At 32.9% G+C, this 24250-nt stretch overlaps 1 protein-coding gene across 1 annotated transcript in view; it reads right to left on the bottom strand.

Annotated features, from left to right (window-relative positions):
* The window catches only part of KIF18A (kinesin family member 18A), a 79049-nt gene that overhangs the window by 28140 nt on the left and 26659 nt on the right, over window positions 1-24250 (bottom strand). The window contains exons 10-13 of the mRNA XM_041730327.1: window positions 23430-23592; window positions 18303-18467; window positions 13288-13409; window positions 8722-8963 (exon numbers count right to left, since the gene is read on the bottom strand). Coding sequence (XP_041586261.1) covers window positions 8722-8963; window positions 13288-13409; window positions 18303-18467; window positions 23430-23592 — 692 coding nt within the window. The remainder of the gene's footprint in view (window positions 1-8721; window positions 8964-13287; window positions 13410-18302; window positions 18468-23429; window positions 23593-24250) is intronic.

The following is a 24250-nucleotide window of genomic DNA, read 5'->3' as shown; positions in this document are numbered from 1 at the left end:
TTTTCTCATATATTCACGTGGCTAACTTTGTGAACTTCTTCAAGTTTTATCAGTGAAGCCTATTCTGACCATGCTATCTAAAGTAGCAACCTCTCCCCAGCCTCATTCCTGAACTCTCTTTCTTTGCCCACTGCATGTACTACTTTCTAAGATTCTGTTTAATTTACTTATTATATTTATTGTCTTTCTTTCTGCGTTAGAATGTAAACTCCAGGAGGGTAAATAGGTTTGTTGTGTACTTTGATGTATCCTTAGCATCAGATAAGTATCTGGCACACAGAGGTTCAATAAATATTGTTGAATGAATAAATATCCATATCCTAAGCTCCTGAAAATATGTAACAATTTTTACAAAAGATGACTAAGCCAGAAAAATGTTCAAATGATGGCTAGGTAACTTACAGAAAAGAAAATTAGATTCAACCATACTAGTAAACAAAGAAAAAATAGAAAGATAATATGTATGACTGAAATTAGCAAAGAATCAATAAATAATTAGCAAAGACAAGTGAGAGAGAGAACCCCAGATTTACAAAGATTTAATAGCTATATCAACCAATGACAAGATGGGCCTAGTTTATATGTTGATGGAAGAACTTAAGAAGAAATCACTTATGAGACAATGGGGGAAATCTAAACACTGATTAAATATATGTTTAAAAGGTATGATATAAAAGGATATTGTGTTTTCTTTCAGACACACTAAAGTCTAAATGGAAGAAATACATGCTATCTGGCATTTCCTTCAAAATAATCCAGTATAGATATAGATGGGGTGCAGAAAAGCAGATGGAGTTCTCAAGACTAGACATGAGATAATTCTTAAAGTCAGGTGTTGCATTCATGGAGTTCATTATATTATTCTTTGTACTTCTATGTATGTTTGAAAATAATTTTCTAAAAATTTAAAATTGGAGACATTTTAATACCAAAAACTGATGAGACTAAAAGGAGAAAAGAGATCATTTTCTTACACTGATGATGGGGGTTAAAACTGGTATAATCACATGGGGGGGGGGGTGGAAGAACTTACTAAGCAATATGTATTATAAACTTTAAAAGAATGTGCTTATTGCTTTGTTACAAATTTTACTTCTAGGAATTAATCATAGGTGTAATCAAACATGAGCACCAAAATAAATATACATATTTGCCTCCTGCAATGCCATTTATAATAAAAATTTATTAACCTAAATGCCTAATAATAGAGTACAAATTAGATTAATTATGGTTAATCTCATCAGACTCGTTTTTTTTTTTTAAGATTTTAAAATTTATTTATAAATTTGAGAGAGAGAGTGTGTGAAAGCACCAGAGAGCACAAGCAGGGGGAGAGGCAGAGAGAGAAGGAGAAGCAGGCTTCCTGTTGGGTAGGCAACATGACATGAGGCTTGATCACAGAATCCTAGGATCATGACCTGAGTTGAAGGCAGATGCTTAACAGAATAAGCCAACCAGGCACCCCTCTCATCAGACTCTTAAAAGCACAGCGTATATGCATTTAAAAAATAAAGATTGCTCTTAGTCTAATACTCTTTAAAGGTCCTAAAAGCACCAGAAAAACAAAACAAAACAAAACAAAAAACAAAAGAACCAATTCAAAACTCAAATACCAAACAGCATTTAGTATTTTTGTAATTTAACAATGAAACTACTTATTACTTCTTTATGAGAGTATAAGAAAAAAGTCAGTGACACACATGTAAGCGTAAATGAATGAGAAACATGTGACTCATGCTTTGCTTAAATTGAATCTCTTCAATTTTACTTCTTAAATTTGTTAACACTGCTATTGATAATATAATTTTAGCAATATATACTATGTGGGTATTGCTTCTTCAGAAATAAAAACATACATTTCACCATTTATGCTTTTTAAATAAGACTAACAAAAATAAATAAGTGGAATCACTTTATACCCTACACCCCTTTCCCTGTTATTCATCTATGACTTTCTATTCATAGTGATTACAACATACATAAGTCATGGAATAAATAAGACACACCAAGTAAATAGTTAATCTATGAAATCATGTGAACAAAATATTAAATAACTGTTAAGCGTCTGCCTTCAGCCCAGGGCGTGATCCTGGAGTTCCGGGATTGAGTCCCACATCGGGCTTCCTGTGTGGGGCCTGCTTCTACCTCTGCCTGTGTCTCTGCCTCTCTCTCTCTCTGTGTCTCTCATGAATAAATAAATAAAATCTTAAAAAAAAAAAGAACAAAACATAATAAAAACAAAACTCACCTTCTGATACACCTTCAAAAGGAAATACATAATTATAAAATGTAACATGACTTCAACAGTTTTTCTTTTAAAAAGTGTTATGAAAAGGAATTAAGAGTCAAATAAATGTTTTACTATTGACAAGTATAGTCTATGCAATTACAATATAAGTGAAATATGTATTTTTAAATAAGTAATAATGACCATCAGGTGGTCAGTATTTCTCAAGCTTGGTGTTAAAACCCTATTTCCTCTCCAACATCTTGAATACATTATAAAGAAAAAAAATCAAGGCCCAAAAAGTATGAGAGAATTTGAAAAAAATCTTATGCTTTCTTTTCGAAGATCTCAACTAGGTTAGTTTTAATGACGATAATGCTTTATTAAAAGAGAAAGAAGGTATAAATATATATCTTCAACTTCCCAATCATTTTAATGTAAAAATACAACATAGGGAACTTAATAATAGAGAGCCAGGTAATTCAGAACAACCTTTCTACTGAAGGCAATAAAGAAGTCTGGACAAAATATCAAAAACATATGCTTGAAGGCACAGAAAAGCTAATGAGATTGTTAAGGTAGGTATCAGGAGAAAGGTGGGAAGCTCTGAAGATAATCTCTGCATTTACAGCTATTTTCCCCCTGAGATCTTATGCTGATTCTGAAGGAAGGGGCAGAAAAGCTTAGTATCATTGTTGAGACCCTGGTAGAATGGGGTGATAGAACTGGAAGTTAGGGCCCACTAACCCAAGTTCTTCATAAATCCTCCTTCTTTGAGTTAGAACCATAAAAGCTTACACTTTAGAGAGCAAAACAGGGCTAGGCAGGCCTTAGCAGAAGCTGCCGCTGCAGTTTCCAATGATCCCACTCCCTAAAATTGGACTAGAGTGATTTTGGGATTGTTAAGGGCACAGGAACCTAGAAGAAAATGTAAATCCTCTCTGAAGGAAGATATTATTCTTGGAAGTCTTTTTTTTTTTTTTTTTAAAGATCTTATTTATTTATTTATGAGAGACACAGAGAAAGAGGAAGAGACACAGGCAGAGGGAGAAGCAGGCTCCATGCAGGGAGCCTGATATGGGACTCGATCCCAGGATTCCAGGGTCACACCCTGAGCGGAACGCAGAGGCTCAACTGCTGAGCCCCTCAGGCGTCCCTATTATTGGAAGTCTTAAAGTATTTCTATAAACAATTCTGCAAAAACATGTCTGATGCACTAAAATTAGCATGTCTTCAAGAAAATGAGACTATGTGAAAGAAAATCAGCAGAAAGAGATAACGGAAACAGACTCAGAGGGTTCCAGACCTGGGAATTCTCAGACACAGTCTTTAGAATGGTTATCATTGTGTTCAGTGAGAAATTTTGCCAAGAAATGGAAACTATCAAAAAGAATCAAACAGAAACTCTAGAACTGGAATATAACTGAAATTAGGAACTTGATATTTAAGAGACATTTGACATAGCTCCAAAGAGAAAGTAAACTCCAGAATATGTGAAAAGAAACTTCCAGAGAGACAAAAAAAAACAAACAAAAAAACAACCCTCCCCCCCCCCAAAAAAAAGAAAAGAAAAGCAGGAGAGAGTTAAAAAAAAGTCAGAGATAAGATAAAGAAAAAGAATCATGCAATATAATTGGAGTTCCAGAAGTAGAGGAGAAAGCAGAAGTAGCAGAAGCAATATTTAAAGCTATAACGGTTAAGAACTTCACAAAACTAATGAAACATAAACCAAACACAAATTCCGAAAGTTCTATGAACTACTAAGTAAGACAGTAAAATATAACACTATAGCACAATATAGCAAAACTACTAAAACTCAAAGACAAAGAGAAAATATTTTGGGAAGTTAGAGGTCCAATTACATTCAAGGGAGCACTTAGGATGACAGCTGACTTCAACAACAATAAGAAAAACACAGAAGCTAATGAATTAGGATATTCAAAGAGCTAAAAAAAAACAAACAAAACAAAACTGGAATTCTATACCCAGCAAAATAGTCTTCAAGGAAGAAAGTGAAATAAATACAGCTTCAGATATATAAAAACTAAGGAAATACACCATCAGCATATCTACTGTAAGGAAATGCAAAAGATTCTTTAGATTAAAAAAAAATATCTTGGATGAAGATGCAGAGATGCCAAAAAAATGTAGAAAAATAAAATACATCATAACAATGGTATGTCAGGAGAGAGGTTAACCCAGGTTAAGAATTTTAAGCTTCTAGCAGTGTCTGAGGGCAGAAGTAACATAGGTACTTTGATAAAACAAAGATACATAATATTGTCCTAAGGGTAACTACTAAAGTAACAACAGTGTATAGCCTTCTGAGCTCAGAGGTGAAGAAATTGGAATTATTAAATATCACTCCATCACTTCAAAGCAAAGTTAAAAAAAATTGAAATAAGCAGGACAATTAGAAAGCAAAACACAACATAATAGATTCAAAACCAAGTATCAACACATTCATCAAGCACAAAAAGAATGAATAGGTTAAACGATAAAGACTTGTAAGCAGAACAAAAAAATAAAACCTAATTATGTGCTGTTTACGAGTCACATTTGAAATATATATGATTTCAGATTTCAAGTGAAAGAATCAGAAAAAAAGATAAACCCTGAAAACACAAGCCAAAGAAAAGCAGTGTAGCTATATCAACACTAAAGTAAATTTAAGGTTAAGAAAAATTAGTAGATGAAGTACATTTTATAAGAAAAAAGTGTAAGAATTCTGAAATATACAGATGTAATAATATAATCTCAACGTATGAAAACCCAAAATTGACCGAACTACAAGGAGAAATATCCCCTAAAAGATGTCCATGCCCTAGCCCCTGGAACCTGTGAATGTGTTAACATTACACGGCAAAAAGGATTTTGCAGATGTAACTGAGGTTATGGAATTTAAAAGAGGAAGATTATCTCCTACATCATCCAGTGGGCCCAATCTAATCATATGAACCCTTAGAAGCAGAGACTTTTCTCTAATTTTAGGCAGGAGAGATGAGGCAGAGGGAAGATGAGAGAGATGTGAAGCAGGAGAATGAACTGTCCCGCCTTGCTGGCTAGGAGATGAAATGATGAAGAGGGCAACATGCCAGGTAATATGGGAGACCTCTAAAAACTGAGAACGACCCCTGGCCAACAACCAACAAGAAAACAGGGACCTCAGCCCTCCAGCTGCGTAGGACTGAATTCTGCTAACAACCAGAACGAACCTACAAGCATATTATCCTCCCAGAACCTCCAGATAAGAGATGCAGCTGGCTGACACCCAGATTTGGTCTTGGGAAACTCTAAGTGGAGTAACCAGTTGAGGCTGCTGTAATTCTGACCTAAGAACTCTTAGGTAATAAATCAGTGTTATTTTGTTTTGTTTGTGTTAGTGTGGTGATAGAAAACTGATACAAAACAGAAAAACCCAATGTAATAGATGAAATTCTTAATAGGCCCTCCACAGTATGTGATAGAACATTAAAAAAAAAAACAAAAACAAAACTCTGTAAGAATAAGATTTGAGGGACATTTGGTTTGGTTGAGCATTTGCCTTCAACTCAGGCTGTGACCCCGGGATCCTGGGATTGAGTCCCACGTCGGGCTCCCTGCATGGAGCCTGCTTCTCCCTTCACCTGTGTCTCTGCCTCTCTCTGTCTCTCTCATGAATAAATAAATAAAATCTTAAAAAAAAAAAAAAGGAATAAGATTTGAACACAACCAATTTAGTCTAACTTATATAGAATGTTGCAATAAATGACTACAAACTATACATTTTTTTTTTTAAAGATTTATTTATTCATGAGAGACACAGAAAGAGAGAGGGGTAGAGACACAGGTGGAGTAGGCTCTTTGAGGGGAGCCCAACGTGGGACTCAACCCCGGATCCTGGGATCACAAAATATACATTCTTTATAAACATACTTGAAACATTTACACCAGCCCACTATATGCTGGGAATAAATAAAGTCTCACAATCTTTAAAATCATATGGAGTATTTTCTCAGAATTCAAGTAAGCTATAAGTAAACAAAAAATAGAATGGAATTGGCCACAGATTTTTGATATTAAGAATAAAAACTTAAAAAATCAAAACTATCATTTTTATGAAATATTTTTACTGGATGACTACATGACACTTAAAAGTGTGATTCTTATTTTAATTGTTTCTCCAAACCTGAATACAAATGGAAAACCGCTCAATCTGAAAGTGCAATTTTATATAAAAACTGATTTAAAAAATATGCTCAATGGGTCAAAGAAGAAATTACCACAGAAATCAGAAAATATTTTGAACTAAATAGTAATCTAAAATGCTATGTACCAAAACTTGTGATATGAAGTTAAAGCCTGTTGAGGGAAAACTATGGACATCAATGCATAAATTAGAAAAATTAGGTGAAATTTAATAAACAAACATTCATCTTTGTCAGTTAAATGAAAACAGCAGCATAAACCTAGTAAAAGTAGATGGGAAGAAATAATAAAAGCAAAGATTAGAACAAATAAAATTAAATAAAAAGCAAAATCCACATATGAAACAGGAAACAAACATCCAAAAGGAAAAAGCAACAAAGCAAGTATTTGACTGACAGTTCTGACAAGGGATCATACTAAAAGAAATAAAATCAAACACACAAATCTATAGAGAGTCATCTCATCTTCCTTTTAAAATCTACTGATACAGAATCAGTAATAGAAGAAAGCAACAGCTTCCAAATTAGAAACTGGGTAATTTTTGGAAGTTGGAAATCACATGGATCAATGGAAAAGCTAGAAGAGACAAACAAGGACCCTAGTTATTATATAGAGAAATGCTTTTCTCAAATCCGTAAACTCAGAAAAAATATATGGGAATAGACTATGAGATAATTACCAATGACAATCAGTTTAATTGATCAATTGATTGTGATGTTGTATGGTCAATTAGAACTCTCTAAACAAAACGGAAACCTCCTAGTATCAGTAGTGGAAACAAAAAAAGAAAAGTAGAGTAAGCCTTGGGAAGATCCAGACTTCTAGACAGAAAAGTTTGGAGAAGAAGAAGTATAGCGGGAGGCAGTTTTAATCAGAAGCAAAACTATGTAAAGCACAACACACAAACTCCCAGTCAAATGTGTAAAGAGGATACATCAGAGAAGATGAAACAATGTCACTAAGTAATATGAGAGTTGCAAAGGTAAAAAAAATATACACTAGTTCAGTGTTACTATTATTTTGGGTTAAGGTAAAGATGAGAGAGATATCAAACAAATCTGGCATCAAGAAAATTTTGGAGTTTGACAGATTAATTTTTTAAAAATATTTTGTCCTATATTCCAACAAACCGGTCTCTAGGAATTTGGTACACGTGCACAAATGTGAATGAATATACAGCTTGATGGGAGGAGCACTGGGTGTTATGCTATGTGTTAGCAAATTGAATTTAAATAAAATATTTAAAACAAAATAAAAAAAAAAGTAGAATATACAGTCATGCTTTCGGATGCCATGTTCACCAATAGAACAATGGTTTAATAAATTATGGTACAGGGGATCCCTGGGTGGCTCAGTGGTTTAGCACCACCTTTAGCCCAGGGTGTGGTCCTGGAGTCCTGGGATTGAGTCCCACACTGGGCTCCCAGCATGGAGCCTGCTTCTCCCTCTGCCTATGTTTCTGCCTCTCTCTCTTTCTCTCTCATGAATAAATGAATAAAAATCTTTAAAAAAAAAGAAAGTATGGTACATCTGTTCTCTGGATTCTCACAAACGTTAAGAAAAAATAAGGTAAATTCTTCATGTATGTACCCTAAAAATAAACTCAATAAATAACAGATTAAAAAAAGTAATACATCAATATGTGTGTGTGTGTGTGTGTACATATATATTATATATATATAATGTACTAGCATTCACATGAAGCCTAATAAAAAGCTAGAGTCAGATTATGTAACACAAATATTAACACACACACACTGCAAAGATAACCAAACTGCTAACTGTATTTCTGAGACAGGACACAAGATTGCGTTCCGGGGAAAGTTGAAAAGGGCATTCTACTTTTACATGTAATTGTCCACTGTCTGAGTTTATTTTAACCAACATCACATGTTAGTTTTGCAATTAAAATGTGTCCTGCACCGTCATGATAGGAGAGATAACAAGTGTTATGGCAACAAAATATAGTTTATTCTATAATGTCAGTGGACTTTAAAAACATTTTATTATTATGTGTTATAAAGCATATAGTATTCTTAACTATAATCTTCAATCTTTGAGGTTAAATTTTAAAAAGATGGAAGTAAAATTATTGCTAAAGTTATTTTGAACATCAAGCATACTTGCTCTTAAACTTTTGTAAGATACTGATTAATGGAATTATTCTGAAGCTAATTTTCCCATTAATTCTCACAAAATAGCCAAGCCTATTAAAAAATTAACTGTTCTGCAGACTGATACATAAAGGAGGCTCCTCTTCAGAAATAACCTTACAATTTACTCAATACAAGAAAAGCTGTACTTACAACAAGGAGCAGACTGAACTGGTGATCCAAGTTGTGGAAAAGTCATAAGAACAGAGACCCCTGGTAGGTCATTTTGCTTTATAGTATGTTCGGTAGTTTGGTCAGCCCAAACCACCACTTTTTTCCTCTCTACCAAATGTTCAATTTCTTTGAAGTCCGACTCAAAAGCAGCATTTGTAAGGGCAGCTTCTTTTAATGCACAATACTGTTTTCTTAAGACTGGAAGTAAAGCATTCAATACTCTATAGAAAGAAGATGACAAGAGATATAACTACTAAATATGTTATTATAGTTCTACATAACATTCAAAGTACTAGTAGATCAGTAGAATGTACCTTGTACATATTTTCCTTTAGAATGCCTCAACGTATTCTCAGTACATTAAGCATAGAGTGAAAAGACTCCTGTATGGGAATTATAAGCACCAGCTCATATTCTCAGCTAGTCTTCACTGGTTTCCATATGACCTTGGACAATATACAGCTGAGGTTTCTCCTCTATAATTTGGGGTAAAACTAAACAGTCATTACTTACATGAGGAGACTATTGTGAGAACTAAATGAGTTAAATACATAAAAAAGGTTTTTGCAAAGCATAATGTGATTTATAAAACAAAGATACTGTTATTACTGATACAAAGTACCATGGAATTAAAAATGAAAATATACACTCTTCAGTGAGATTCATTTTAGGTATGTAACACTTCAAGGCATCATACTCACCTTTCCTTCAAGTTAGGTCTTCATGAGCTAAGCACTGGCTTTTAAAGCCATTCAAAGGAGTTGCAGGTGGAAAAGGTGTGGACAAGGATAGTGGGTAAAGGGAATCTATGGGACACAGATTTCTTGGTTGTGATTCAGAATCTTCTCCATCAGTTAGAACAGCACTGAATATATTTTTTTATGTATTAGACCTCCGTGTAAATGTCCACTGAAGAAATTCCCACAGCTAAATAGGTATAGATTTATACAATCAGTGTTTCTTAACTTTTATACCAAGGAAGATGTCAAATAATTTGAAGGACCTTAAAATCCTTCAGTCTTGGTTGTTTCAGTTAACTCATAACATCCAGGAGAATAGATCATTTCAAGTATGGGTAGGGCAGTGGGAAAAGCACAGGCATTAATTTTCTTAAGCAAGGAAAGAAAGAAGCAAGGAAATAACTGCTTTATTACCTGAGAGTCTTAAATATTTAGTTATACAAATAAATAGTCTGTGACATTTTTCTTTTTGCTGAGGGTGGGGAATACTCCACTGAAGCCAAAGAGGCAACAACTATAGGGAAAAGTCATTAAGCATGACGTCAATTAAAAAAAGATTATTTATTGCACCTATACTAATCAGGTGCTATGCAGAGAAGAGATGACAAAAATGTTTTAACAAAGAACCTTTCTGTCTTTCTAGAAGTTTAGATCTTCTCAAGGCTTGCTCTACTTTTCTTCATACTTCATAGGTATGAACTGATGTCTCACTGTTTTGATTTGCATTACCCTGATTACTGATGTTGAGTACTTTGTCATATACCTGTTGGCCATCTGTATGTCTTCTTTGGAAAAATGACTATTTATATCTTCTGTCCATTTCTAATCAGACTGTTTCTTTTTTGTTTTTTTTTTGCTATTGAGTTGTATGTTCTTTATATATTTTGGATATTAACCCCTTATTAGAGAGGATTTGCAAATATTTGGAGTCATTCAGAAGGATGCTTTTTTTACATTTTTTACAGTTTCCTTCACTGTGCAGAAGCTTTTTAGTTTGATGTAATTTCACTTATGTTTGCTTTTGTTTCCTTTGCTTTTGGTGTTAAATACAAAATGTTACCTCCATGTCTGATGTCAAAGAGCTTAACTTCAAGAAGTTCTATGGTTTCAGGTCTTATGTTCAAAGTCTTTAATCCATTTTGAGTCAATTTTTATGTATGGTGTAAGACAGTGGTCCAATTTCATTCTTTTGCATGTCCATTTTCCCAGCATCATTTATAAAAGAGACTGCCCTTTCCCCATTGTATATTCTTGGCTCCTCTGTCATAAATTAATTGACTCTCTCGCTCTCTCTCTCTTTGTGTGTGTGTGTGTGTGTGTGTGTGTGTGTATACATACATACATGGGTTTATTTCTGGGCTTTCTACTCTGTTCTATTAATCTATGTGCTTAAAAAATTTTTTTTTAAGTAACAGTGCAGTTTCTTTTTTTAAAAACACCTTTTTATTTAGCAGTTAGTCAACATACGGAGTACTATGTGCTTGTTATTAAGCCAATACCATACTGTTTTGATTGCTATTGCTTTGTAATACAGTTCAAAGGAAATAATCAGACAGGAATTGTGATACCTCCAATTTTGTTCTTTCTGAAAATTGCTTTGGCTATTTGGTGTATAGTGCTACACAAATTTTAGAATTTTTGTTCTATTTCTGTGAAAATTGCCACTGGAATTTTGATAGATACTGTATTAAATCCATAGACTGAATTGTAGGATACAGACATTTGAACATTAATTCTTCCAATCCATGAACACAGAATATCTTTCCATTTATTTGTGTCTTCTTCAATTACTCTCATCAATGTCTTATAGTTTTCAGTACACAGGTCTTTCACCTCCTTGGCTAAATTTATTCCTAGGTATTTTATTATTTTGATGCAATTGTCAATGGGATTGTTTTCTTAATTTCTCTGATAGTTCATAACTAGTATATAGAAAAGCAACATATTTCTGTATGTTGACTTTTGTATCCTATAATTTTACTGAATTTGCTGATCAATTCTAGTAGTTTTGGTGGTCTTTAGGGTTTTCTTTATATACATAGTGTCATATCTGCAAATAGTAACAGTTCTAGTTCTTGTTTCCAATCTCTGCCTTTTCTTTCTTTTTCATGTCTAATTGCTCTGGCTAGGACTTTGTTTTGTTTTTTAGATTCTACATAGAAGTGAAATCCATATTTCATGTATTTGATGATACATTTTACATCTTTGTCTAATGTATCCAGTAATTATTGGAGAGTTACATTTACAACTTTTTCTTTTAAATTTCGTATTAGCTCTACAAGTAATTGATCTCCTACCTTTATTATATAGTAACTTTTACCAGTGAGATCTATACCTTCATGTTTTCTTATTATTAATTAACATTCTTTCTTTTCAGCTTAAGGAAGTTTCTTCAGTATTTCTTGTAAGACCAGTTTTATGGTAATGAGTTCCTTTAGCTTTTGCTTGCCTGGAAAATTCTTTATCTCTCACCCTCAATTCTGAATAAGTTTGCTGGGTAGGGATTTCTTGGTTAGAAATTTTTTTCTTTCAGCATTTATATTAGTTTTTTTATATATATTATATTAGTTTTTTGCCTCTGCGATGCAAAGTCAGGCTAAAACAGTTCATCACCTTCATAATTTTTTTTTTTTTATTTTATTTATTTATTTTTTTTTACCTTCATAATTTTTAATGTAATTTAATTCTTTCAAAATCTTTTAAGGAAAGTATTATAATTTATATTAACATTTAAGAAAACTAAGGCTTAGTGAGGTTAAATAATTTATGCAAGGTCATACTGCTAATATAAAATAGAATTCAAGACCAACTACAAAATTCACACTTTTTCTATTATGCTATATTGTTTCTGTTTATACAGTTCGGGTTCAGCAATTTGCTCAATCAGTAAGAGTTAGAATCTTTTGCCCATTTGAAACTAAAACTTACCTTAAATGTATTAATTTATTTGTCTGATACAGTAAATACAGTATGGGTGAAGTAAATTGGTTTCTTTAATACTTTAACTCTTGCAGGTGGTTTGAATGTTAGTAAATGAATATTCATGAATATACAAAGTATAAGATTAGGTTGAGCTCTATCCACAGAAGATTATCTCCCTAAAAGGTTTTCCTTTCCTTTGTCGTCTTTTTAAAATAACTATCCTAATATGATTTCCTTTACATCAAAAGTCTGGAAAATTAATTACTAGTTATTTGAGAATACTAGAACTGCAGAATTTTAGACTAGCAGAGAGCCCATAGAGAAATAAATTTTTCATTTTTACAGAGCATGAAAGTGACACCTAAAGAGTTGACTGACATATCCAAGGTAACAAAAATAAGGACTGTTATACATTTTTTACTATTATGTTTCAAAAGATGCTACTACTGAGCTAGTAGAACATGAAAGAGCTACAGCATCACATAAAAATTAGGACAGTTGATGTTAAAAATATAAATTTTTAGGAACCTCATTCTAATGACAAAAAATCATTCTGGAATTATGACTACTTTAAAAACTGCCTACTTAAAAAATTCGGTTGGTATTAATAGTTATTGCTTCTCATAATACATTTTTATAGAAAAGTGCTTTCAAAACTATAAAGTGCTAAAAATATTAGTTGGAGGAGAAGAATCACATATTTCATATTTTCTTAATGGTTTCTAACTTTGCATACTTTCTGATGCTGGCAATCACTTAAAAATAAATGTATCCTATACCAAATAAAACTCAATTTTCTGGAAGTGGAAAACAACTTCCATGTTTCAGTTTCCTGAGGTCTATAGTATTAAAATTTATAGAATAGATAAATCCATGTACTTACGCCTCAGTTTGCCTGTGTTGCTGTTCTTGAAGACAAGCTAGATCCATCATATGTTTAATTTGTGCTTTCAAATCTTTGTTCTGGAGGTGCAAATGGTGACAATGAAGATCTTTATTGAGCTCCTGGGGAAAACAACACAAACTACAGATTGCTTTAAGAATGTTAAAATTAAATAAAATCAATAAAACTTCTTTTATATTGGTGTTAATAGTTTTAATTTTTTATATATAAAATGATAATGTCCAGAAATGATTTGAAAAATAAACATCCTGGTATAGGTGGCCTAAAACTTATAAGCAAGATAAGTTTTAGGTTTCTCAGAAACTAAATGTTAGGAACTCAGAACAAATTTTATTATGATGACAGTTTCTTGTTTCTTGGTCTATCCAACTTCTTGATAATGCTGTGAAAATACAGGAATATGACCTGTTTTTGCTTAAATGTGATTTCTTCAGGGCTTTCCCTAAGCATTATATTTAAAGATGGACATCTACACCTCAAAGAGTCTCTACCACAGCGTCATTGATCAGTAACAATTTCATTTATCTATTATATATTCATTTCTCTATTATATATTTCATTTATATATTCTCTGTACTTAGAATGTAAGATTCACAACCAGGCCACGGGGTGTGTCAAACTGTTTCAGTGTTACAGTATTCAGTGTAGTCAGTGTCTGGAGTTGCATGTAATAAAAATTTCTTGCCTTCACCAAATCTGGTATAAGCTTTATCCCAGAGCAAAAAGTCTTTTGTAGGTTCCTATTTTCCTAAACCTCATGTGGTCAGCTGTCAAGTGTTCTCTAATCTACTTCCTAAAATTACTTCTTTCCTTAAACCTACTAAACCTTAAGTAGGAAAATGTCAGCTAAGTGGTTACTAAAGTGTGAAGAACGGGATAACCTAATAGCATTTTCAGAATCCTTAACTGGGAAAATCTTAGTCAATATTATGAAAAGAAATGAAATCTTTTGGACATTTGAGGGACTGAGACAGTAATCCCATAAGCAGGAGAGCTATACCAGGAAACTTCCTCCTGGGGACAAATTAATTTTAGCTTTTCAATACTCCTTCCCAATCTGCAGTTAATTGATCAATGATTCTCTAAAAGTTTAAAGTTTTTTCCCAATACTTCCTATGCCAGTGGTAGTCACTATGACTGAGAAACAATGTCATTTGATATTATCTGAGATATAGTAAAGTTGGGGGTTGTTTCTTCAACATGATTTATGATTATATTTCAGGAAACATAGCATGTATTTTTAGAGAAAGTCCTCTTTAGGGGGTCAGGATGGTACAGTTATAGAGCACTGGCCTGAGATAGCTCAGTCAGGACAAAAATGCTACCTTAAGCCAAAAATATAGTCTTTATGGAGATCAGTTTACTTGACTAAAATTTAGAGCTTCACTAGATGGTCTCTATAGTCTCTTCCAGTTAAAAAATTCAATGATCATAATGGTCTGAATGTATTTCCCAAATATTCCATCTTTTCTCTTAAAAAAAAAAAAATCCCTTCTTTAAATATTCCCCTGATAGTTTTCTTCTTTTATCTTCTTAAATTACTTGGCTCTTAAAAAGATAAGCCTTGATCGTATAACTATATTAGTCAATAATAGGCCTTGGCTAGCTGGTCATCGTTAAAAAGCCAAGTTTATAATTTGAGTCTTTTCTTGTCTTGATACACTAATGATGGAATCTGATTGGAAGAACATGGTCTATTCTGAGAACTACAAGTAGGTTAGTAATAGCTAAAATGAAAAATATAATGAGAGGTTATATATAAAACTTGAGAGGTATTCAGGTCTGGGAAATCATAACAGAGTTTGTATTAGGGAGAAAGTACTGAAGAGTGATATGATCAGAGTTACCTTTTAGAAAGCTCATTTTCATTGCAGTGGAATTTGAATGGAAGCAAAAAGACCAAAGGTAGCAGTCCAATAACGGGGGCTAGGAGTCTGGATTGTGGTAGTGGGAGACAGAAAGAAGTGAATAGATTTAAGAGGTTAAGGAGTAGATAATGCAGAAAAGGTTAGAAAAAAGACACCAATTTGAAAGTCACAGTACTGGGTCTATGTCCAGAGTTATATGACTGTGGATAAGTCCTTTTGCAAAGTTATGTCTATCTGCTTATTTCAGCTGTGAAAATACTCATGAAAAAAGAACTGAAAGTGAAATTAGGGTGGTAGGAATGGAAGCAATTTTAATTTTATTGTTTTTTTCAAATTATTTGTGATGAAGTTCAATAAAAAAATAAGAACTTAAAAATAAATTTTAATTTCACAGGTTGTGAAAATGTTTTGCTTAAGACAGTTATAGAAGATTGATTGCTAGAAAAAATAAATTTGACCATATTGAAAAAAATGTCAGTTTATTGAAAATAATAACCCAAGCAATATTTACTTTATAAATGCTACTAAGCAGATTTGCAAAGAGGCAAAAACAAATTAGCAATTACAGTAATAATACTAAAAAGAATACTGTGACACTTTTAAACTTTTTAAACCATAAAACATATGGTAAATATGGGAAAGCAAAGGCAAAGCCGTAAATTTCTAAATTTTTTTTTTTTTTTTTTTTGCCTCTTTAATGTTAAAACAGTTAAGTACTTTTCTAATTGGGGTTGGGTTATAAATTAGAATTCTGATTATCCAAATATATTGAGTTATAAGTATAATCTAAATTAAGTAAAGCTAGTAAGATAAAAATACTTTAGTAATAACATTTTTAAATAGAAATACATGTATTAAAATTTTAAGATAAATGTACTAAGGCCACTTGAACTGTATACCTAAAAATGTTAATAAGCTTTGCTATATTTTACCAAAAATATTCCTAATGTTATATAAATGGAAAAATGACTTAAAAAAAAGAAAGCAAAATTATATGAATGTGACCCCCAACCTTTCACCTGGGAGAAGATTTGTATACTTTTTGATCAGATTCTCAAAGGCATCTATGACCCAAAAAGGTCAGAATCACGGTTCTGGAGGAAAAATAGAAAATGTATCTTGTAATGCAGCTAACTCTGCTGTGTTCCTTTTTTATACATGTTTCTTTGCCTATTGACATCCATGTTACAGATGCCTAAAATATTACTAAACCATTATTTGTCAACCATCTATTATGTGTTATGTGGTGCTAGACCTTTGCATATAGCATCGCATTTAAATATATTTTGAAAATAAGAAATTAAGACAACAAAGTTAACTTGTCCAAAGTTATACAATTAAGAGTTAGCACTCAATACAAATATCAAATGACCAACCACTCTAATTCCAAAGTCTATCCTTTTCCCAATATTTACATTCTCTTTGTGGGGAATATTCTAAAGCGCTTTATCAATTAAATTATCTTATAAAATATTATTAAATTACGCTTTGTACTCATTTAATACCTGATCTACTGACTGAGATACTTTCAGAAAGATATTTTGAAGACTTCTGGAATTACTAAGGTGTAGATTAAGTTGTTGGCTGACCCCCAGTAAATCTTCACACTAAAGAATTATTCAGTCTCCATTCACCTTTGGTTTTCTTCTTAGGAAACAGGGTATCTGCTGCTTGTTGCTCATTGCTCCTTTCCTACCTTGACTGTCACCAGTGACTGCTCCTGCTAGTCTTCTACACAAAAAAGGACAGCCATTTACAGCCACTGCTAGCCAACCAGAGAATTCACTTCCTTGGTCATGATGCACTGGGTAATATTTTTTCAATTACAACAAAAAAATTGTTATCTTTGAATATTTATCATTACAACCTGCATTCATTTGTTACTGAATATATTATACCTGTATTGACAATCAGTCTAGTGCTTTTTTTAAAGAAATTTGAAAGTTCCAGAGGACTAGATACCAATTAGCTAATACATAGTACTGAAATTCAGAAAAGCATCATCAAAATAAAGTCTTCAGACACTTCTCTTTTAAAAAAAATAGTGTAGTGAAATTGTTCTTTTAAAAAGTAATAGGTGGTGTTTGGATCAAAATTAGTTACTTTGTAGCAGGTGTCTATTTGTTGTGCTTATTTCATATTCATTTCCCCTTTCTTTCTTATTAAGAGAACCCTAATTTTGTTCAGGGTGATAATGTGTCCAGCAAAAACATTCACCTTTCCATATTCCCTTATAGCTAGGGACAGCCATGTGACAATTCTAGCCAATAAGACATGTCTGCTAGGAATTTCTGGAAAAGCTTTTACTCTCCCAAGACAGATACACCTCCCCTACTTTCTTTCTCTCTCCTTCTTCTGGCCTAAGTGTGAACTTGAGACTGAAGATGGAATAATGATATGGCAACTATGAAATGACAAGTATAATGATGACACTGATGACATTCTGGAGGGACTATATTAGGAATAAACTGCATAATCTCAAGACTTATTGTTAAGGGAACAAAATAGCAAAATATAGCCCTGACTGCTGAAAGCAGTAAAGTTAGATTTCTGTAACCATATGGATGAACACAATTCTTATCTGATTCAGCCATTAACCATCATTACCCATCACTATTCTTTATCATCTTTTGTCATTCCAGGTGGAACGTCTTCAACTTAGTACCTATATGCACACACACACACAGCTTTCTTTTTTTGTTTTTGTTTTTTTGCAGGAAACATACAGCTTTCAAATCAGCTTTCATTAGCTATGATACAAGTAAGGGTGACCACGTTTAAAACTATTTTTTTCCACAAAACCTCAAGTATAAAAACAAACTGAAATTACCTACATGATAATATCTTCAAGCACAGTTTTATTACTTAAGAGCTATCTTATAAAAGGATGCAATCACTTAAGAATAACTTTGCTTAAAAGAACTTTTCTCTTCTGAAAGTACAGAAAAGGCAAATTTAGTGGGTAATTAGCGAGGCAGAAGGTAAAATGAGTGAAGGCAAATGGTAAAATGAGTCAATTAAATCACAGAGAGAAGCAACAATAATTGTCATCCAAAGAGAGATATTTACTCAATGACAAAGACAATGGGTTTAAAGGGCTGAATACATAAAACAAAACATTTATACCTTTGGAATGTGACCATTTTGACCTAGGAGTTCCATTTCAGTTTTTACACGATGAAGCCAGTTAGTATTCTCATCAAATTGCTTCAATTCCTCCTCCTTTTTCTTTTCTAGGTAGAAGCGACGAGTTTTCAACATTGCAAGTCTATGATCTCGTTTGCAAGTGGCCTGAAAAATAATGTATTTAATAGTCAGATTAATTTTTATAATATTTGATGTATGTGACGTTACTAACGTAGTAAATTTTCTGATAAAGGTGCCACTGTAGTCTATTAAGTTAGGCTATACTTTTGTACTTAAAGCTTTTTCCCCTTTGAAATGTTCACAATACTCTGCTTGCAGGAAAATAGGAAATTGAGCTGTGAGTCATTTTTATAAAATTACATGTTGAGAGTTTATGGCTTTAAGAATTACAACAGCTAAATTGAAGACTGTAGCTTTGTGTGTGTCTGTGTGTGTGTGTGTGTGTGTATGCATGCATTCCTTTAAATGCTGCATTTAAAAAGTTCATACGAGGTCTGATAATTCCCAGGATTTCTTTACTCAAAATCAAAGCAGATGCATATCCTGATCTTTCCTTTCCTCCAACTTGAAAATTGTGAAGAAATAACTCTGCTCTGATTTTTACAATATCTTTATAGATACAGGCTGGTGCAAGGAATAGAAAATAGCGCTTATATCAGAGAGCTCATAAATATCTGATCTTATCTGATGGTTGGTTCAGGATCCATAGTGGGTAGTCTGAATATTTTTGGTGTTTTATGTAGGCATGAATCTGGCCTTTTGGTTCCTTACCGCAAGTGTCTTCCATACCATCATGGGAGCTGTGAGCTAGAACAGCTTGATCTCTCTGGGCTATTTGCAAACAGATACTGAACTAAAAAATCATCAGACATGATGGCTGGACTTGGAATAATAGATCCCCATAGATTAGACCAAGCACCTGTGGTTGGTTTTGGGAGTAGGGAACTATATGAGAGAAAAAAAAAAGAGCAGGGACTACAATGAACTTGGTCAAAGACCTTATTCTCTTTAAAAAATAAGTTCTTCTTCCTTACTATATTTTATAAAACATGTGTCAGAATTTTTGGGAAAAGCCAGGCATTAAAGAAACTTGCAAAAATATGAAACAATGTTACTCTTCTCATTACCTCTTTGTTTGCTTTAGAAAACATAATCACTTAATCATTATTTTTTATTAAAGTGTTACTTATGTTATCATGCAATGAGCTAACGGCTTTAAAATTAATACATAAATATATCTTTAAAAGTCTCAATTTGAATTTTTAATATAGGAATACTGGTGGATGGAATTCATATGAACAAAAGCTCTTTTAGGTCCTAAATATATATATTTTTAAACGGTAAGGGGTCCTGACACCTGAAAAGTTTAGAGCTATTACTATAACAAAAGGTAGTATATGTAGCCTCTTGACTTTCTCTGCTATTCAGCAGGTATGAAAACTTAGGCAAGTTAATTTCAGTGGGACTTTAGTCACCCTTATCTGAAAATGAACATAAAAGTATTGTACCTGCCTGAAGGAAGACAGTTAAATCAAATTATCTTTACTTTGCTTTAACATTTATAAATGTTGTAGGAACTCTTAGAAACCAGGGCAGGAAATGCTCTGAGGCTTTCATGGCAGCCAATATTTAATACCGAAAACCTCTTAACTGAAAACCCCAAAAAGTATCTTTTTGGGTTTTTACTTCTAAATGTCCATCAATGGGTGCCTGGGTGTCTCAGTGAAGTGCCTAACTCTTGATTTTGGCTTAGGTTATGATCTCACAGTTGTGAGCTCTGCACTCAGGGTGGAGTCTCCTTGAGATTCTCTCTCTCCCTCTGCTCCCTCCTCCTCCACCCATGCACTCTCTCTCAAAATAAATAAATAATCTTAAAAAAAAAAAAAAGATGTCTATCAAATGTATTCCTTATGATTATTCTCTATGGGGCATTTTCTATCAGGGTACTCCTACTGAATCATTGTTCTGAAATAAATAACAAGTAAGTGTCCGGGAATAAATGCTAAAAGATGCATTTTAAACCCTGACATTAAAGCAAATGTTTCCCATTAAGGTTTCAAAAGAGCTTTATGTACTTTATTAACAAAATTGCCAGAATACAACAAAACTTCTTGAGAACAGGCAAATAATTCTAAAATTCAGGTGTTAACTATGGCTTTGTGCAAAAGGACCACTAACATAGGAAACACATTATTTCACTAAAAATAATTTGTAGCTGATCTGTGATCTATGGTCATAAAATCACCCAAGCGCTTCACTTTAATTCTAACCTCAGAGTCTATACTCTAGAACCATTTATGGCTGAATCAATGTTATGAGATTGTTTTAGCACTTCTGATAATAAACGATTTTTGGAGAGGGTCCAAGACAGATATAAAATTCCTTGCCTTAGCAGGCAGTTTAGTAAAACTATAGTTTGACACTTAAGCACGTAAAAAAACCCCAAAACTGCCAACAACAAAAAACAACTCAGTCTCTATAGATGTCTTCCTATGTTTTCCAATAATTACAACTGATACACCTAAGAGGTTTTTTATCTCCATTGCTTACCTAGTCTCGTAAGAATAACTATAAGAAGTGGAATATATAGGTTGAAATGACCAAAAGTAAGAAATCCTAAAAAGGCAAGTGTGTTGAAAAAAGGGGTATTAAGCAGAAGAATACACATAAAAACAGAAAAAATAATTAAAAACAAAAACAAACAAACAAACAAAAAACCTAGCCAAACTCATTCTCCTCCTGTCTTAGTAAGTACTCACATTTTTGGTATGACAAATCTTATTGCAGTGGTTTTTTAAAATGGCATTTCAATAAGATAAAGCATAATAAATGCATATTCAGGAAATAAATGACTAATTTTGATGGTATAGTTTTAATAGCTACGGTAAACTGGCATTAGTGATATATTAATGAATACTTTATGATTAGTTTCTTAGCATATCATACTCTCCAATTTCATAAGCTGAGAAAAAACTGAAATGCTAGTTTTTAAAGAACTATTTAAAATTTGATGGCCTTCAGACATTTAAAAAAAAGTAAAAATTTTATATATAATTGTTACTTATGGGAAGGTAGGAAAAGGAGAAATACATTTGGTGTGGTGGTCTAAGAGGACCAGAAAGTTATTTATAAGAGACAGCTTTTTAATGAGTAATATGCAAAAGTATCTTATGTATTACCTATGCAACTAATTTCACAAAATAAATAAAAATGAAATTAAGCTTATCATCAATGAACACTCAACCTAGGGGGAATAATTATTAAAATGTTAATTTTTCTGCTTTTTGGTGATCTAGAGTTGCATACAACCAGGTGTACATTATTTTCTATCCTGCTTTGAACTCCTGCTTCTTGAACTTATATCTCACTGACATTTTATTATTCCTAGAAAATTCTAAGCCTGAAACTTTTCATATTATCCTTTCCCCTTTTGCCCTATTATACCTCCTTCAGAATAACTACTACAAGAATACATGACTTTTCAGTCAATCCTTTATGCAACAACATCTTGTTCACATTTGCTATCTTTTTATCCTATATTTGATATGATTTCATCAGGTCTTCCCATTCCCAGAATTGGACGCTCTTCAGCTTATCCAATACACCAAAAAGGATAGAGGTAACATGCTCTGGAACTAGCTTGCTTGAGTTCAAATCATAGGTCTGACACCTATGAGTTCATAGGTGACCCTGAGCAAGATGGCTTCTCTGTGCTCTAGTTTCCTCATCTTCATTATGAGGATAATGATGTTACATCTCTCATAGGGTTTTCTGAGAATTGAGTAAATGCACGTAAAGTATTTAAAACACTACTTAGCATTGTACCTGTAAAGCGAACTGAATTTCAGTGAGTAAGTCTTTAATTTCTGGACATTTCATTTGTTTTCTTTTTGTGTATGGATGTTCTTTCGATCTTTAATTCCTCTATCATTAATTCTTTCTTTGATATCTTTATCTTTAGTCTTTTTATAGTTTTTATCACATTGCTCTAGTGTTTGAATCTTTGGAAATTCTGTTATTACTTGCTAAATTTGCTGACTTGATTATGGTGGAGTGTTTCACCCTGTGCTCTGTAATTTTGAATAGTGAGTTCTCATTAATGATTTTACCTGAGGGTCTGTATTACTAGACTGATTCTGTATTGATCTGCCCAGTTCTCCCAAAATTATCACTGTTCTGATACCATTTTTCCATGTTAATTTCTCACTTTAAGGATTTACTAAATAAAACACATGGATTACAAAAATTCAAACCTCAAATCATTGGTAAGAATATCTATAAAGACATCTTTATTAATAAAGAATAAGAAGATTAATATCTTCTTTTTTAATTTAAAAATTTTTTTAAACTCAAAACCCTGAGATCAAGAGTCCTATGTTTAACCAACTGAGCCACCTAGGTGCCCTATTAGTCTTTAAGTGAGACCCCAGGCATGGTTCCTCATCTGTCTGTGCTGATTGGGAATATTTCTTCATAGTGTACTACCAGCATGAAGGGTGAAGGCCTATGAGGTTTCCAGCTTTATGTGGGGCCTGCCATTTCTAACTCCCTGTCTCCCTCTGGTCCCTTACCTAAGGAGCAGTGTACATCAAAGGTAAGATATTGGGAGAGGTCAGTGTGTGTGGAGGTGGGGAGCACAGTGTACTATTGCATAAAATAATAAACTGAGTAAAAGATGGTCTGCCTTTTTAAACACCACACAATGGAAATTCTAACAATGTTAGTGATAAAATATTCTTTCCTGGAAAAAAGATCTGCAATTAGTCTAAGTGGTAAATTACTGCCTGCATCTGGGGTATACTGCTCCACCTTTCGTGCCCAACTCTGAGTGTGTTAACTTCATGTTAAGTGCATTCCGTCATCCCTCAAAGAAGCAACAGTTGCAAGGGGGATTTTGTATTTTTGGTTTCCTTTTTTTTCTGACACCTAGGAATTTAATTTTGTCTTGCACCCTCAACTATGCATTTAAAACAATGTTTGATACTTTTTCTCCAGGATTTCTAGGAGTTGTAGTGAATGGCTAATTAAATAACATTACCTATCATATTTATAGAATTAGAAGTCCCCATGTATTTACATTTCTAAAATTTAATTATATATAAATACCTTTTCAACTTTGTCTTCAGAACACATCATTTCGATTTGCCTGTGGCACTGTTGTTGATAGAATGATTTAAGTTCATTTTCTTTTAGTAACATTTCCAACTTCAGATATTCTTGTCTAATTTCTTCTCGATTCTGGAACAAGCAGTTCAGAATTTCTTGAAATCTACGAAAAACAAAAAACACATTATAGAATTTCACTAATTTTGTGAAATAAATTTAAGAAATAAATGAACAAAAGAATATATATCACTGACAGAATTAGACTCGATGACAAACAGCAAACAGGTTAGAGTGGCTTTTTCCTACTAAATTACAAATATGTTTTAAAAGGATATTAACTTTATTTTTACTGTATTTTTTTCCTCCTCCAAGATCACACTACTAAAAAAAATATAGGTATTATAAAGCTTCTCTATATAAATCATAATTACGAAAGTCAAAATAAACTAGTATATTTTGTCTATTACATGTAGAGTCATATACTCTATTTTGTCTATGTAATCCAGCTGCATAGCAAAAATAAAATATTTTGTTTGTAGGAAAAGGATGATAATTTGAACCTGTACTATCCCAATTAACAAGGCCCCAGAAGCAACACAGTACTGTGTGTTGTTTTGATGTTGGCTAACTGTGAAGAAACAAGCAGTGGGTGGCATAATCATATGGCGCCTCCATGGCCCCCTAGGGAAAGTGAGATAGCCAGTTTTTTGTTCTAGAATTTGTTACAGGGAAAACACACCATAAGGTAAGGTACCCCCTACAGCCTGGCTAAGAGTCAGCTGACATTGCCAGGACCCAAAACAACCAAGTTTGCAATGTGG

This window comes from Vulpes lagopus, chromosome 15 (assembly GCF_018345385.1).
Source record: "Vulpes lagopus strain Blue_001 chromosome 15, ASM1834538v1, whole genome shotgun sequence".
Classification (NCBI taxonomy): domain Eukaryota; kingdom Metazoa; phylum Chordata; class Mammalia; order Carnivora; family Canidae; genus Vulpes; species Vulpes lagopus.
Note: the sequence above shows the minus strand (reverse complement) of the source record. Positions and strands in the feature narration are given on the sequence as shown.